The 15,120-nt window shown below is 33.4% G+C and overlaps 1 protein-coding gene across 5 annotated transcripts in view; it reads left to right on the top strand.

The window, feature by feature from the left end:
• LOC106053715 (spectrin beta chain, non-erythrocytic 2-like) overlaps window positions 1–15,120 on the top strand; it is a 135,789-nt gene that overhangs the window by 116,091 nt on the left and 4,578 nt on the right. For 2 of the 5 annotated variants that reach the window (XM_056024907.1, XM_056024908.1), the window contains exons 69-87: window positions 244–444; window positions 570–665; window positions 782–916; window positions 1,099–1,281; window positions 1,482–1,673; window positions 2,035–2,190; window positions 2,700–2,917; window positions 3,337–3,526; window positions 3,634–3,732; window positions 4,101–4,280; window positions 4,867–4,989; window positions 5,655–5,666; window positions 7,241–7,323; window positions 7,752–7,935; window positions 8,662–9,075; window positions 9,260–9,497; window positions 9,634–9,822; window positions 11,807–11,866; window positions 14,245–14,487. In XM_056024907.1, the coding sequence (XP_055880882.1) occupies window positions 244–444; window positions 570–665; window positions 782–916; window positions 1,099–1,281; window positions 1,482–1,673; window positions 2,035–2,190; window positions 2,700–2,917; window positions 3,337–3,526; window positions 3,634–3,732; window positions 4,101–4,280; window positions 4,867–4,989; window positions 5,655–5,666; window positions 7,241–7,323; window positions 7,752–7,935; window positions 8,662–9,075; window positions 9,260–9,497; window positions 9,634–9,822; window positions 11,807–11,866; window positions 14,245–14,487 (3,196 nt within the window). The remainder of the gene's footprint in view (window positions 1–243; window positions 445–569; window positions 666–781; window positions 917–1,098; window positions 1,282–1,481; window positions 1,674–2,034; window positions 2,191–2,699; window positions 2,918–3,336; window positions 3,527–3,633; window positions 3,733–4,100; window positions 4,281–4,866; window positions 4,990–5,654; window positions 5,667–7,240; window positions 7,324–7,751; window positions 7,936–8,661; window positions 9,076–9,259; window positions 9,498–9,633; window positions 9,823–11,806; window positions 11,867–14,244; window positions 14,488–15,120) is intronic. The other 3 variants (XM_056024911.1, XM_056024910.1, XM_056024912.1) reach the window with 3 other exon arrangements.

Here is a 15,120-nt window from a genome sequence, read left to right on the forward strand (position 1 = left end):
TCCAAGTTCATCCTTCAAACACTTCTGACTAAACCAGTAGTAATGTCTTTTGATACTAATTGTATTCAGTTCAATAAATACAAGTTTTCATCATTTTGATAAAATTAATGTAATTTTGTTATGCCATCCCAAACTAATATATTCTGATTATGTGATTCACCAAATCATATTTCTGTATTCATTTCCTAAGCTACTATATGATGTGCACATTCTATGATGTACACTCTTACACTCTGACTTCAGGCTTTAGAATCTGAGATTGTGGCCCATGAACCTCTGATAGAGACTGTGGCAAGCTCGGCACAACAAATGATTCGAGGCAAACACTTTGCTGCTCCAGATATTCAAACACGTTTGGACAGCTTGCACAAAAACTTGTCAGAACTGAAGAAGAAGACATCAGACAGAAAAAATAAACTCAAAGATGCATTAGAAGCTCAAAAGGTTTGTGTATACTTTGCAAGATGTCTCAAGTCCATCCTAGTTGTGTTTTGAAACCATGCATATCAATTATGTCATGTACCTATCTCTCACTTTCTATTTGGATGTTTAAAATGTTGTGTCCCCAGTTTTATACTGAAGTCAGTGAACTACAACAGTGGATGAAGGAGAAGCTGCCACAGTTGACTAGTTCTGACCTTGGAAAAGATGAAGATTCTGTGCTGGTAATATTTGCTTCTAAAAGAACACTCAAGTCTGTGTGCTTTGTAAACACATTATATTTTGTAGAGAAGTTGTTTTTTTTTCTTATTGTACCTGTAAAATTACATTTCTTTCAAAGCTCTTAACCAAAAAGCTGGATGCCCTTGAAAGAGACATAGATAACTTTGCAAACAGTATTGGAGAGTTGGCAGCCTTGTGTAGAACACTGACGGACAGACAGCATTATGATTCTGAAAATATTAGAAAAACTCAGGTATTCTTTTACACTGTCAAGGTTATCTGATAGTTCTAAAAATGTTTTCAAAGTAATGTTTAAACTCTGTAAGTGTTAGAATTGTTAATTCTTGATTTTTTGGGGCTATATTGTTAATATTAAAATTGGTTCTTTTTTTTTTACTTGTTGCTGCTAACATCCTGTTTATTTCCTAATCTTAGGCTGATATTGAAAAACAGTATTCTAAACTGCAAGACTTGGCCACACAGCGTAGAAAGAAATTAATTGACAGCCGTAAATTGTTTGAGTTCTATCATGAAGCAGACGTGGTGGAGTCCTGGATATCAGACAGAATAGTCATAGCAGCTTCTGAAGATTATGGTCAGGACTTGGAGCATGTGGAGGTACAGTGTTCTTCATTGAATCAGATAATTTCCTATTATTTTTGACTATTTAGTTTTTTTTATCTTGTCCATGCTATTATGAAAAAAAGATAATGTATACATAATTATCTTCTCTGTTGAAGTAACGTCTGTATTATATAAGATAAGATAGATACTAATATGGTATTTCAATATCTCAATACTTTTTTTCTTATTTGCAGGTCTTACAACAAAGGTTTGAGGACTTCCTTCATGACCTAAGTAACAATGAAAACAGGGTGACCCGGGTTGTCTCGACTGCCCAGACAATGATAGAGAACAACCATTTTGAATCCAATGCTATTCAGGCTAAATCTAAGGCTATAGAGAAGCAGTGGGCAGAACTTAAAGATATCTCACAGGCCCGTCAAGATGTAAGACTTCTGGTTTTAAATAAAATAAATTATAGCTTTTATATAGCACTACTTTCATGCTTATAGCATGCTCTGAGCGCTATGGTCCAATCTCGTTTGTGGACCAGTGTGGGGAAAAAGGTATCTGGGAGTAGGTTTTCCATGCTGTGCTGTCTTTAGGTGCTCAGTAAACACAACTCTGCTCAAGTCGGGTGTCGAACCTCGAGCCCCCTTCATAGGTAGCCAAGCCAAGTTCAAGCGTATTTGGCCTCTCAACAGCGCTTCCCACAAAAAGGCTTTTGACTAATGCTGTATTACTTTGTAATTGAAGATAAGCTTCTTGTGTCAAGTTTGATCTTCTAATGCTTGATTGTGTTTGCAGGCACTGGGTGGAGCCAAAGAAGTCCATATGTATGGCCGTGATGCTGATGATACACTAGAATGGATCCAGGAGAAAGACCTGATTGTCAGCAGTGAGGACTATGGTCATGACTTGGAAAGTAGTCAAGCATTGATTAGTCGCCATGAAGGACTGGAAGTAAGTTTTTCTACTTGTTAAACATTCAGACATTGGCCAGCCCAATATATTCTGTGGAAAAGGTGATTGATTTTTAGAGCAAGATTGAGAAACACTACTGTCCTGTCTGGTTACAGTTTAAATGTTTTAAACCAATTCCAAGTAAATGTTTTTTCCCACAAATAATCTTCTCAAGACTAATCAGCTCAATTCAGTCCCATTATGAAACTTTGTGTCTTGTGTAATCTTCAATCTTTTTCTTCAACCAGATATGATCATTTTATTAAAAAACCTTGAAAGCTTGACTTTTTAAGTCATTATTATCTTTACGACATTATTTGTTGCAAGTATTTGTTGAGTATTTCAATTGGTATTTTCTGTAATTCTTATAGTTTGTATTAACAGAATAAAGATTTTCATTTGATAAGTTTTCCATTCACTTCTCACTTATGTGCAACATATTTAATAAACCAAAAGTTGAATCCAGCAAACTTTAGACTTAATCTAGTCCAACATTTGGTTTGCTCTAGAGAGACATGGCTGCCATCAGTGATCAGGTTGAGAATATCACAAAAGAGGCTGAGCGTCTGATCAGCACATTCCCTGATGCTCAGGAACACATCGCTGCTAAACATGAGGAGATGGTTGGTGCATGGAACAGACTGGTGGAAAAAGCAGCTCACAGAAAAGAGAAGCTTGCTCAAGCAGAACAACTGCAGAATTATTTCAATGACTACAGAGAACTCACGTAAGTTAACTTCCCTTTGTAGAGCTTATAAAAAGAATTGTACATTTGCCAGATCTCTGTTTAGTTGATTTACTTGACTAGAAATAGTGCTTGGATTTAGTTCAGTAGTAGTGTGAATACATTTGTTCCTACTTGATTGTTCAGGTTTGAATCTCATGATTATACCACCAGAAACCTGTAATACAGTAAATGGTTTCTTTGAAAATATCATTAGTAGTCAAATGTTTTGTTAGGATTTAAAAGAAACAATCATGAACATTTTAATGTTTCAAAATATGGGTTAAAAAAAAACGTATTATAATTCAATCAGTTTATTTTGTCTTTATGCTGTAACTCAAGAGAAGTGTTGATGTTTTTTTGTTTTTTTTAATTATTTCATTTTACTTTTTGCTTTAATCGCTCATTTTTTTTTTTTGTAGGGCTTGGATAAGTGAAATGATGGCCATTATCACTGCAGATGAGTTGGCCCATGACTTGCCCGGGGCTGAGGCCATGATGACTCGCTACAAAGAGCACAGGGCAGAGATAGACAGTCGTAAAGATGCTTTCAAGAAGTTTCACCAGACAGTGGAGTCCTTCATAAGTCAAGGTCATTTCTTATCAGAGGAGGTGAGCTTTCATTTGTTACTTCTTCATCTATGTTTTTTTTTTGTTTTTATTTTTTTTTTTTTTTTGCTTTATTATGATTTCTTGTGTTTATATTTTCACATGTGTAGATCAAAGAAAAGATCAAACAGCTAGACCAGTCTCTGGAAGGTTTAATTAGGACAATGGAACACAGGAGAAGTCTACATGAAAAGAATCTTGAAGCACAGGTTTGTATTTTAGTGTAAAATTGTTTTTTTGTGGCAATCTTTTCTTTTTCACCTTATTTGTTAACAAAAGTTGTTTGTTTTTTTTTTGTACAAATCTAAACTTCTCATTTGAATGAAGAACTTTCTATTTCCTTGGAACAATTGAAAATGTTTGAGCAAATAATTTTTTGTGTGTTTGCAGAACATGTCCACAATCCAAAGCTTTAATCAAATAAATTGAGATTATGAGATACTTTATGAACCATAATTGTTATTCTTTACCATCCTCTAGACTTTCATGAGTTAGGTAAAGAGCAACTAAATGATGATATTTTAACTGCCCCCAAGAAACCCATGCGAGGTTGACATGCTTTGTTCTATTTCTTCAGCGTCTCCGCCATGAAATAGAACAGATAGAAGCTTGGATGAATCTCAGGGAGCCTCTCATCAAGGGAGCCAAATTTGGAGAATCTATTCCAGAGGTAGAAGAGTTAATCAGAAGACATGCAGATTTTGAGAAGACAGTTGATGCTCAGGGAGACAGAGTGAATAATTTATGCAAAGATAAGGTAATTATCTTAACTCTTTAACAATGGCATTGTGTAGGCTTATAGGTCAGGGGGAAATCATATTTCAGTGAATACATTTCAGTAAGTTGTAATTAACACTAGTAGTTTGGTCTATTAGTAGTTTGATCTGTTAGGAAAGCAATTGACAAAAATTTGTAAGACTATGATGTAGCGTTTTGGATGATGTTAAAAAAGAAAATGCATGCTGCCATTTACAATGAATCTGTACATAAGATAACCTTGACTATAGATCAAATCAAATTATCATTATTTTGGTCATAGAAATCTTGCTGGACTGATTAAATGTGTTACAAGATGGTATTAAGACTAGTATTCAGTCTGAAAAAAAAGCAGCTGGACTAATTAACAAAATTTAACTGTACATATAATTGTGTCTGTAACACTGAAAACTAGACTAGACAAAGTCAATGTCTAGAAGGAAAAAGTGGTGGAACACTTTGCCTGTCATTTAGTTTATTCATTCTAACATACTTTTATATGAAGTTGTCAAGTTGATCAGATAGAGTGAGATATATCCATAGTGTGAAATATTTTAAACACTTGTCTTGTGTATGTCATGAAAAAGGTGGACAGGGCTGTGAAACAGCAGAAACTCTTAGAACAGAAACAGCAGGTAGAGGATGAAGCCAGAAGAGAAAAAGACCGATTGGATGAACTTCGAAAGAGGGAGCAGGAGAGAATCCTGGAGGTATGGAGAGCTTGTAGACCTCTTATATATACTCAGTAGACTCATTTCTGTCAGTAGAAGGCAGAGATTGAATTTATTTTCACCCTATAACATTTAAGTAATTGCAAGTGATGATAGATCAAACTAGTTTTAGAATTTTTTTATTTTTTTTTGCCATTAGAGTTCTAGGGCTCACATTTTTGTAGAGGGTTCTCTCTACAGGATTTATTACCTGTGTGTGTCTCTCTCTTCTGGTAGATTTACCAATCTGCTTGATGTCTTTCTTTTTTTATGTTTATCTTGTTTTAATTTGTCAAAATATGACCATTTTATTGATAAAGCTAATTGACCTTGATAATTGTCAACTCAAACAAATTTTTTTTTTTTTGGCTACTTCCTGTGCTGTTCGGCATTTCTTGAGAACATTCAAATTTAAGCAGATCTCAAATATAAATACATCTTTCATTTATATAAGTTAGAATCAATGTTTTGAGATTTCATTTTTTAGCACCACTATATAGGCCTATATGTGCATAATATTTATATCTCTATCTTTATTACAATCATTGACTGACGTAGAATGATCATATACATTTTAACATCATGCATGAGCAAACACAATATCATATCACATTCTCGATCTGTCATACACAAATGTATTACTAATTGCTACCCTCCCTTCACAGGCCCAGAATAACGTATGTTTCTTTAGCTGTGCCTTCACATCTTACTACTTAATGTTTTCTAAAATTTACTTTGAGTACTGCTGGTATCTCCAAACATATTTATATATACTCTATGTGCCTAAGTTTTCCCCATATGATGCTTTGAATAGACACTAAAAACATTCTGTTCATTGTTACAAGTCTTGCTAGTGTGTGCTATTAACAATAGTAACATATATCATATATTAAGCACATTTTTAACTGATTTTTTTTTTTACATTTTAAATGTAAATGAAATTTAAATTAAAATCTCAAATTCATATGCTTCTTTATAATGGCATAATATTTAATATCTATTATTATTGATTTGACAATTTGAAATTCTTTAAAATAATGCTTTAATAACAGCAATCATAGTTTTCTATAAGCTAGTTTCTCATGTATGAAATGAACATCAAATAAGTCTATTGATCATGTTCATTCGGTTTACAGTTTGGTTTCTAGGGTATTGCCTTGCATGACAACATTGTCATCCCCAATGTTTTTTAACTGGAAGAAATCAAAAGCTGTTGAATGGATTTCATATAGAATGAATAACATTATGTATTTGTTCTTTTTTATAAGGCCAGTAGTTGATTTTAGTTTGGGTCAGGGGTTAGTTGCATTTTTAAATTTGAATTATGGTTATTGAGCCTAGTTAGTTGATGTACTTTTGTTCTGGACATGTAGATGGAGACATAGAACTCACACTGTTTTGTTGTTGTATTGTTGTTGTTATTGGAGGTTTTAACAATGTCCAATCACTGGTGACCTTGTCCAATGCTTCTAGACCTTAACACTTTAAACTTGAACACAGTTTTGATTGCAGTTTTAATTTGACCTCTGAACTCCCACAACAATCAATGCCTTTAAATAACCATCTTAATTAATTTGGACAGACTAATGTGGGACCATATTTATTACTCTCACTTATTAAGTTAGTAGTGCACTAGTCCACTATTTCTTCATTATGTTTTCATTGGTTTGTTAAGCTGTGCTGTTATAATTTGCATAGTCATACTCATAATACTTATTATTTTAAAAACTATATCACATTTCTCAGCTCTAAAGATTATCTACAATAAACAAGATGCTTACATATCTTTTATATATTAACTATTACAGTAGTTTAATATTATCTACTATCTACATGAAATTTTAGATTTAGCTTATAAATAATTAAATAACAATTAATCACTAGATTTCTAAGTAAAGACATATTAGTTTTGGAGAACTGTACACTCCCATCTAATGTTGAAAATTTAGTTAAATTTTTTTATTCTAAACTCTTATTGAGTAGAATATTATAAAAGCATGATTTCTGTTTGAACAAATGCCTTTTTTTTTAAAATTATTTTCTTGAACCATTAATGTCTTAAAGATACAGTCATATTTTCAGACTGAGATGTAGGTTAGTAAAAGAATGTAGGCAGATAGTTGACATTTTATGAGGGTTTTTATCAATTGCGCAATGATTTAAGTTAGTTCAAATAGAAAAATCATTCAAACATGTTTCTTTCTTTCACAATGGATTTATCTCTAAAAGTACTTTGTGTTGATTCTATTAGGAACGCAGGAGAGAAGATGAACAAAGAAAAGCAAAAGAGTTCTTACTTCGAAGACAGAAAAGTGAAAATGATGAAGACAGAAGGTAAGTACTAGGACAAACAAAGTTGATAGGATGTATAAGGGTTAGTGCTAGAACATTTTAGTATTGAATCATTTACAGGTTCATTCTATAGATACCTTTTTCATTTCTTTATTCATCTAAATCTAAAACATATTAATTTTTATTAGTAATAAGTAATACTTTCTGAATCTAGACAGCTATATAAGAATCCTGATTACTTATTGGTTCTGTAAAGTTGTGTAATTAGGTATTTGGTTCTGTTAATGGCATTACTTTTTCAGAGCCAGGCAATCTCTAACAAATTTAAAGTTCTCATGGCATGGAGATGAAAACACTTTCATCAAGCACTTCATGATTTCAGTTTTGTTTTCTTACTTTAGTTTTCTAAAAAAAGATAATGAAGGTGTGGTTGAATTTAATTAGTACATATAACCCAACTCTTTTGTCAGGAATGAGGACAAGCTTGATAAATCAACAGTCAAGAAAATTATTGGCCGCTCTCAAAGTATTAAGATTGCAACAAGGCCGGAGGGCACTAAAACTGATGTACAGAGGGCAGTCAGCTTCCGAACAAGAAATGAAATGCCCAGCACAACACCAATCTCATTACAGAAGGCAGCTAACTTCCACCAGGTCAGTTCATGCTCTCCAGTGACTGGTGACTGCTTACCATTATGTCACTGGATTCACTTATGGGAATGAGGGAAAGGCGAGTTGTTTCTTAGATGTCATTGATATCTTCAAGTTAGGGTGTGTTTCCAGAGGCAGAATAGTTCAAAGTGAAGCACTGCTTGTCACTGTTTATGTGTCATTGATATCTTCAAGTTAGGGTGTGTTTCCAGAGGCAGAATAGTTCAATGTGAAGCACTGCTTGTCACTGTTTATGTGTCATTGATATCTTCAAGTTAGGGTGTGTTTCCAGAGGCAGAATAGTTCAAAGTGAAGCACTGCTTGTCACTGTTTATGTGTCATTGATATCTTCAAGTTAGGGTGTGTTTCCAGAGGCAGAATAGTTCAAAGTGAAGCACTGCTTGTCACTGTTTATGTGTCTTTGATATGACCACTACAAATTTCTATGAGATTACTCCTAAACAAGCAGCATTTTGTTTTTTATGAAAATTCTATCTTTTTTTGAAGCACTTTTATGAATAAAAAAGTTAGCTTCTTTTTTTTTTTTTTTTTTAGTAATTTCTTAATCACAAATAGAAAATAATTGTATGCATTTTTATAGCTTTCTTGTAATGGGCTACCTTATCTACAAAACTGCAAAACATTTTCTCATGAATTTCATGGTAATACTTTCCTTTGCTACTTTATTATATTAAACTTGGGTTGATGTTTTGATTTAATGTTGTTTAGGAAAGTATAGAGGATCAGCCATCATCTCCAGAGCTTGAAACCAAACCTGCGTGGGCCAAGCAGTCTCCTCCATCCTCTCCAGAAGCAAGCAAGAAATTTGTTTCAGACAAACAGTCACCTTCCTTATCCCCAGTGGCAGCCAAAAGACAGAACATGACATTGCCGTCTGCTCCATCGGCAAGTAGCAGACTGTCAGAGATAACTCTGCCTTCACCTGGGGACAATGTCTCACTGAATGAAGATGATGAAACATCAGCCCCTGAATTGCCCAATGCTCCACCTCCTCCCCCAACCCAGCCCCAACCAGTACCTCAAGCAATCAGCCCCACCCCTCTATCACCATCATTCCAGAAGAAAGGAAATCTTTCTCCACCATTAAGTCCAACAGAAATAACAACCAAACGATCAGATATTGTAAGTTTTTCATTGATTGATTACTCTACAACTTTAAGCATGCGTTTAAAGTTATTTTGTTAAATACTATTTTTTCTATATTAAAATGCATTTTAAAACAATAAGTGAAACTATTAAACAATGATAAGTCAAGAGTATAAAAGCTATGATTACAACAATATTATCACCATCACTATTTTGAAAGATGAAAGAAGAAAGCAAAAAGTCTAAAAGAACAGCCAGCTTCAATATCCGCAGGAGAACACGTAGCTTTAAAGATAAGTATAAACTTCCGGACAATCTCCCACCAGCTGAAATTGAAGGAATGGTGGAGCGTAAACATGAACTACAATCTGGAGGCAAAAAGGCTACAATCCGTTCATGGAAAAATTTTTACACTGTCCTCTATGGACAGCTACTGTGTTTTTTCAAGGATAAAGAAGGTTAGTGTATAGCGTTTGAGGTCTTATTATGAATAAATAATGACATATAGCTTAAAGCCTTTTGTTTTTATGCCCTCTATGTTTGTGATGGGCAAATGATGGTATTCGTACTGAAGACAATTCTCTGTTTTGTTAGCTTATGCAGATGGTGTGGCTGCAGCACCGCCAGTCAACATTCACAGATCTATCAATGAAATTGCTTCTGATTACACCAAGAAACAAAATGTGCTCAGATTAAAACTCCAGGATGGAGCTGAGTACCTGTTGGAGTTTGCCAACTCTGAGATGATGAGCTCATGGCACACAAAGATTCAGCATTTTGCTGGTGAGTAGCCAAAACTTGTAGAACTTACCAAACTATCTACATCACACTATGCTTCTATTTATAATAAGTATTAACTGGATCATTTCTCCCCCCAGAAAATATATAATTTATCACTTTTTCATTTACAAAATTCTTAACAGACTAATTTTCTCTATGGCTGGTAATGAAATTGTTCTTCAGATATTATGATCTTTGATGATTTTTTCTACCTTTGTATTAGGGGCAAATAAAACTTTGTACCATCCTAGTATCAAATATATGTTGACATTCCCCTATGTATTTGTTATGCTCTACAGCAGTGTTTTCCAAACTGTGTTACGTGAAACCCTAGTGTTACATGAGGCTTGACTAGATGTTCCACAAACTACTAAAATAATTAGTAGGCCTACACATGAAAATCTCATAAGTAAATCTCATAAGTAAATGCAGAAAAAAAAAAGATTTTGATTAGTTCTTCTTGCTAACAAAATAATTTCTAAAACATCATTATGAACTTTGAACTGAAATAGATTCTTAATCTGTTTTGAAACAGACAATAAAAGATCAACAATTCAATGATTTCTGGTTGAGTTTTTCTGAAGAGTACCACACTATTTTAAAACGTTATTCTTTGTTGTTCTTTTTTACTTCAGTTTCCTACAACTTGTTTGTGGGAAGCAAGATTTTATCATCATGTTGCATCAAAGTCAAAGTATAGAAACAGACTTGACAGATTTAGGAATATTCATGTTGCCGAAAGTGGTCATAGATAACAAACACTCCACTACCTATAAAATGGTTCCTAATGGAATGTGTCTCAAGTAGAATCTGACAACCAGTCCAACTGGCCTTCACTTATGGCTCTTAACTGTTTTCACTAACAGAAGGGGCAAAGGTGATAACTGGCGCCGCAACCAGTAAATTCTGGCAAGAGTGGCTCATAAGCCACGGCTGGCTACCCACCTAGGAGAAGGAAAACTCTGAATTGCAGCTATACCTAATCATGGGAAAGGCTTGGGGAGTCAACCCTTGGCAGTTTGCAGCACTCAATGCTAAACCCTGGCAGAGCCTACGATGATGCTAACCCCAAACTATATCAGCACTGGGTGTTCCTTTGGATACACATCAGCTGTTTGGAGAGGGGGGAATTGATGTGTGGATGACATCATTCTGACCACAGCTAATGCCCAGGTACTCATCTCATTTCCATGAGATGATCCATGGCTGCTTCATGATTAAAGGAAGCCATTATATATATCTCTATCTATATATTTTTAAAGTTATTTAGGTGAAAAAAAAATGTATAATATGGCTTAATTTTTGTAAACATATAGAAAAAAATCCAGCCTAAAAAATAAGTAAAGTGTTCTCCTTCCTGCTCTGTTCCCAATCAGAGTTCATCTCAGTAAAGTGTTCCACTAAATACTCGGAGTGTCCGAAGTGTTCCATTAAGGAAAAAGTTTGGGAAACATTGCTCTAGGAAAAACTATTTTTAAAAAATATTAATTCCCCTATGTATTTGTAATACTCAAAGGAAAACTAAAATAAAATCTATTTTCTTATGTATACTTTAACACGAGGATGTCAGAAAACATCATTATTATGTTAAGTAATGAACTGAAATGTATTGGATTGTTGTAGACATTGTATTATTTGTATTTACTGACAATCTGAAGCTAAATAACAAATACTTACAAGTGGGGCATGCTCATACATTTGCTGTATCATTTTTTAAGATTTGTTGTTGTTTTTTTCCTGTGAAATTTTGTTTTATCTTGGTTTGAATCAGTAGATTTGTGCTCAGATCTCCTGTAGGCTGTAACTTGTGTTAGCTCTCCTCAGAACTGTTGCATGTTGATGTTCAATGTAACATGATAGAGAGAACAGGATGTGATGGTCCCCCTAATTCTCACCAGGAGCCTTGACTACAATCTTTAATACTCTCTTACCCAATGATAAACTGTTTCACTTTTGTTAATGGTGATTGACACATTTGCGTTTTCAGAACAGGAAGCAATGCTGGATGACCTTAATGTAGGTCAGCTTGATCAGCCGTTGGATGAAGGTGAAGAAATCTACATTTGAACTTTTGGATTTCATTTCTTTTTTTTTTTTTTTTTTTTTTCAATGTAGAATGATGCTTTGAAACAATTTTTTTTTGGTTTGGTTCTTCCTATCCTTTAGAACTAAGGAAAAACGTACTTCTCTGACCTGTATATGATGTTTGGTTACTGATTCAGAAACCTGTATATGTAATATTAGTTTTTATAAAGGTTGCTTCAATCTTTCTTTTCAAAGGATTATAAATAAATGTAAAAGTAAAACCAGTGGCTAATCATGTTATCTTACTTGTGAACTTAAATATCACAGCCACTGGTCAGTCTATCAGCTTTGAAATGAAATGATAGGTCTGTTTATTGAAATAATTGGTTTCATTCCTAGAAAACTGAAAGCATGTGTTTACATGTATAGTACCACAGAGATCCTAAACACAGTAGTGACTTAATCATGTACTAGTGTAGAACTGTGTGCACATTAATACCAGTAACAGTCAGGGTATTTATATTAACTTGTCTGTGACTAATCAACAATGAAAAGCAATAATCTCCATGTCATTATATTAGGATCACACTTTGTTTTGTAGCATTGACTTCTAGCAATGATTTCATGGAGTTTCTTACTGCTAAACTGTTTCTTTTGAGCTACAACTGCTGATTTTTTTTTTTTTTTTTTTTTTTTTGGCTTTAGATTTTAGTTTGTACTATAGTCTTGCCAAAATTTTATAAAAATTTAGATTTTAATGCTCTATTTTATGTGCTTAAATCATAGTTTAGTTGAAATTGTGATATTTGTTTATAAACTTTACCAAATTAGCCAAAGAAAATAAAAACAAAATGAACATAATGTCACTGTGTTTGATTAGTTTTTAGCAGAAACCATCCTAGTAGCTTTCACCCCTTTCACATGTCCCTGACCTTGATGCATGCCCAGCATTAGTTGATGTTTGGTTCCTCTCCTTGGTTGAAAGTCTGCCTGCCTGTCACTCCCATTGTGTAAACTAGCATGACTTAGATACTTGAAAGATCAATTGTGTATACTAGTACGTAGATATTCATTTTATTTCCAAAGTTCTTTACAATGAAGCCTATAGTGAAAGCCTTGCTTAAGACAAAAAAAGATTCTTTGATTTAGAGCATCCAAGACTTCGTCTTCATTTGACTGTTTGAAATACAGTAGTTAAGAATGAAAATAATACATATAAAAGAATTTTTTTAACACATAAACAGACATCATCATAAATGCTGAAATTTCTTTCGTTAAATAAAAGCTATTTCATTGTTACTTAACACAGGTCTGACCATATGTTTGTAAAGATTTCTTACCTTGGTCACCTTTACTTTTGAACAAAGAACATTAAATTTTTTTTTTAATGAAATATTTACATTTGCAGTGACAAACTCTTTTCTATAATGTGTGCAGTGTTAATTAAAGCTAATAGCCTTTGTGAGCAGTTCGAAAGAGAAAAAAACTTCCTGTGACATAGGCATATAAAATGTCTGAAGTGAAATATTAAGCTAAACATTATTATTGGCTTTCTTAATTTGCTTCAATATTATTATTTTGTTGTTGTTGTTTTTTAAGTTATTTTCCTTGCCTATGTAGTATTTATGAATTGATTTTTGCAAACAAAAAAAAATCTGCTTTATTCTGTAGGCTTGTAATTTAAATTCTTTGCCATAATCTACCAAACAAACAACCAACCAAACACCAAAACATATGTAAATTAGAAGATGATCACTTCCTATCACCACACAGGCTTGTTTACTGGAAACATAGGAACTTCTCTTTAGCTCATTCACCTTTACTTTCTTCTGGTTGTAAGTGCATGCAATATTTCTGTGTATGTATTTGGCCTGATCTCATAGATATGTGTGTCCACATTAGGGACAAGGGAGTGGACTATGTACTCTGTCTGTGTCTGACTGTTGGGATTAAGACTCTCTACATGCATTTAGAAAAGAGCTTGCTTAATTCTTGCTACTAGACATTCAATAATGCCATAAAACTGCTGACATGTTTTAGATTGTCAAGCTTGTTTCTATCTTCAATTTTGTACTGTGTTGAGCTTCATATTTTAAATCAACTGAAACTTTAATTTTCCTGAAACATGATTTCTTTTTTCGCTTTTTTTTTTTTATTAAATTACCATAATAAAATAGTTTTTTTTTCTAAAATCATTTTAATAATTATTAGTAAAAACTACTTATCCTCTATTACTCTTTGATTACACAAACAAATTTTAATTATATACTGCACTTTTCTGTTGGATTGACCTTTTAACTCCTTTGCACCCAGTTTGAACTATGTTTATAAACCCATTTGTATTTGACTTTTGTTTGCTATCCCAACTTGCTTATCTCCCTTATCATTTTACCCTAAAAGATTTAGATCCATCTGAGCAATTCAGTCGGTCAGCCAACCACGGACAGGAGACTCCACCCAGAGATTCCAGCCCACCTCCTCCTTCTCACCCACCTCCACCTGAGACACCCGCCTCAAAACCTACCATACCACCCAAACCTCTTCCTAGATCCATTGAACCAAAGATGGAGTCTTCCAAAGCTCATGTGCATGAACTAGAGCCAATCCACTCCAGAACTCCAAGTCTTCCTTCCAACAATTCAGGTAAGCCATCCTGGACACTTCTGCTGGGACAAATAGACAAGCAATGTATATTTCTATTTTCAAGTGCATGGAAAAGTAGGATGAAAATAACCAGAAAAAACCCAGAACTTCTTATTCTCATATATATCATTAACAATAATGACAACATTAACACCTAAATGTACTTCTGTCATAATAATAATCTCAGTTGACCTAGTATAGTCATTTGATATATTTAAATTCATACAATATAGTCAAAGTTCATATTTGATACATTTAATGGGTAGGTTCTTAATTGATAAGTTTGAGCCCGTAAATTGTGGTCCAAGATTCCCTTTTTTTTTTTTTTCAAATATTAACCACAATGACTATGGAAAGTAGAGTTAAAAAAATGACTACAGTAATTTTAGTATAATTTGTTTTTGCAAATATATTTAATATATAAAAATAAAATATTATATTATTGTAATATTATAAAATATATAAATTTATAGTAAAAAAATATTTGAAGGTTTTTTTCAGTATACATTATTCATATAAAATTATAATTACAAACTCATTTGTTGGTCTGACTAGTTGATATTTATACTTGCTATTCATGGAGTCCCAATAATAATCAGTTTGAGAAAGTTAATGAGTTTCGCTGGCATGACT

Source organism: Biomphalaria glabrata, chromosome 3 (genome assembly GCF_947242115.1).
Source record: "Biomphalaria glabrata chromosome 3, xgBioGlab47.1, whole genome shotgun sequence".
Taxonomy (NCBI): domain Eukaryota; kingdom Metazoa; phylum Mollusca; class Gastropoda; family Planorbidae; genus Biomphalaria; species Biomphalaria glabrata.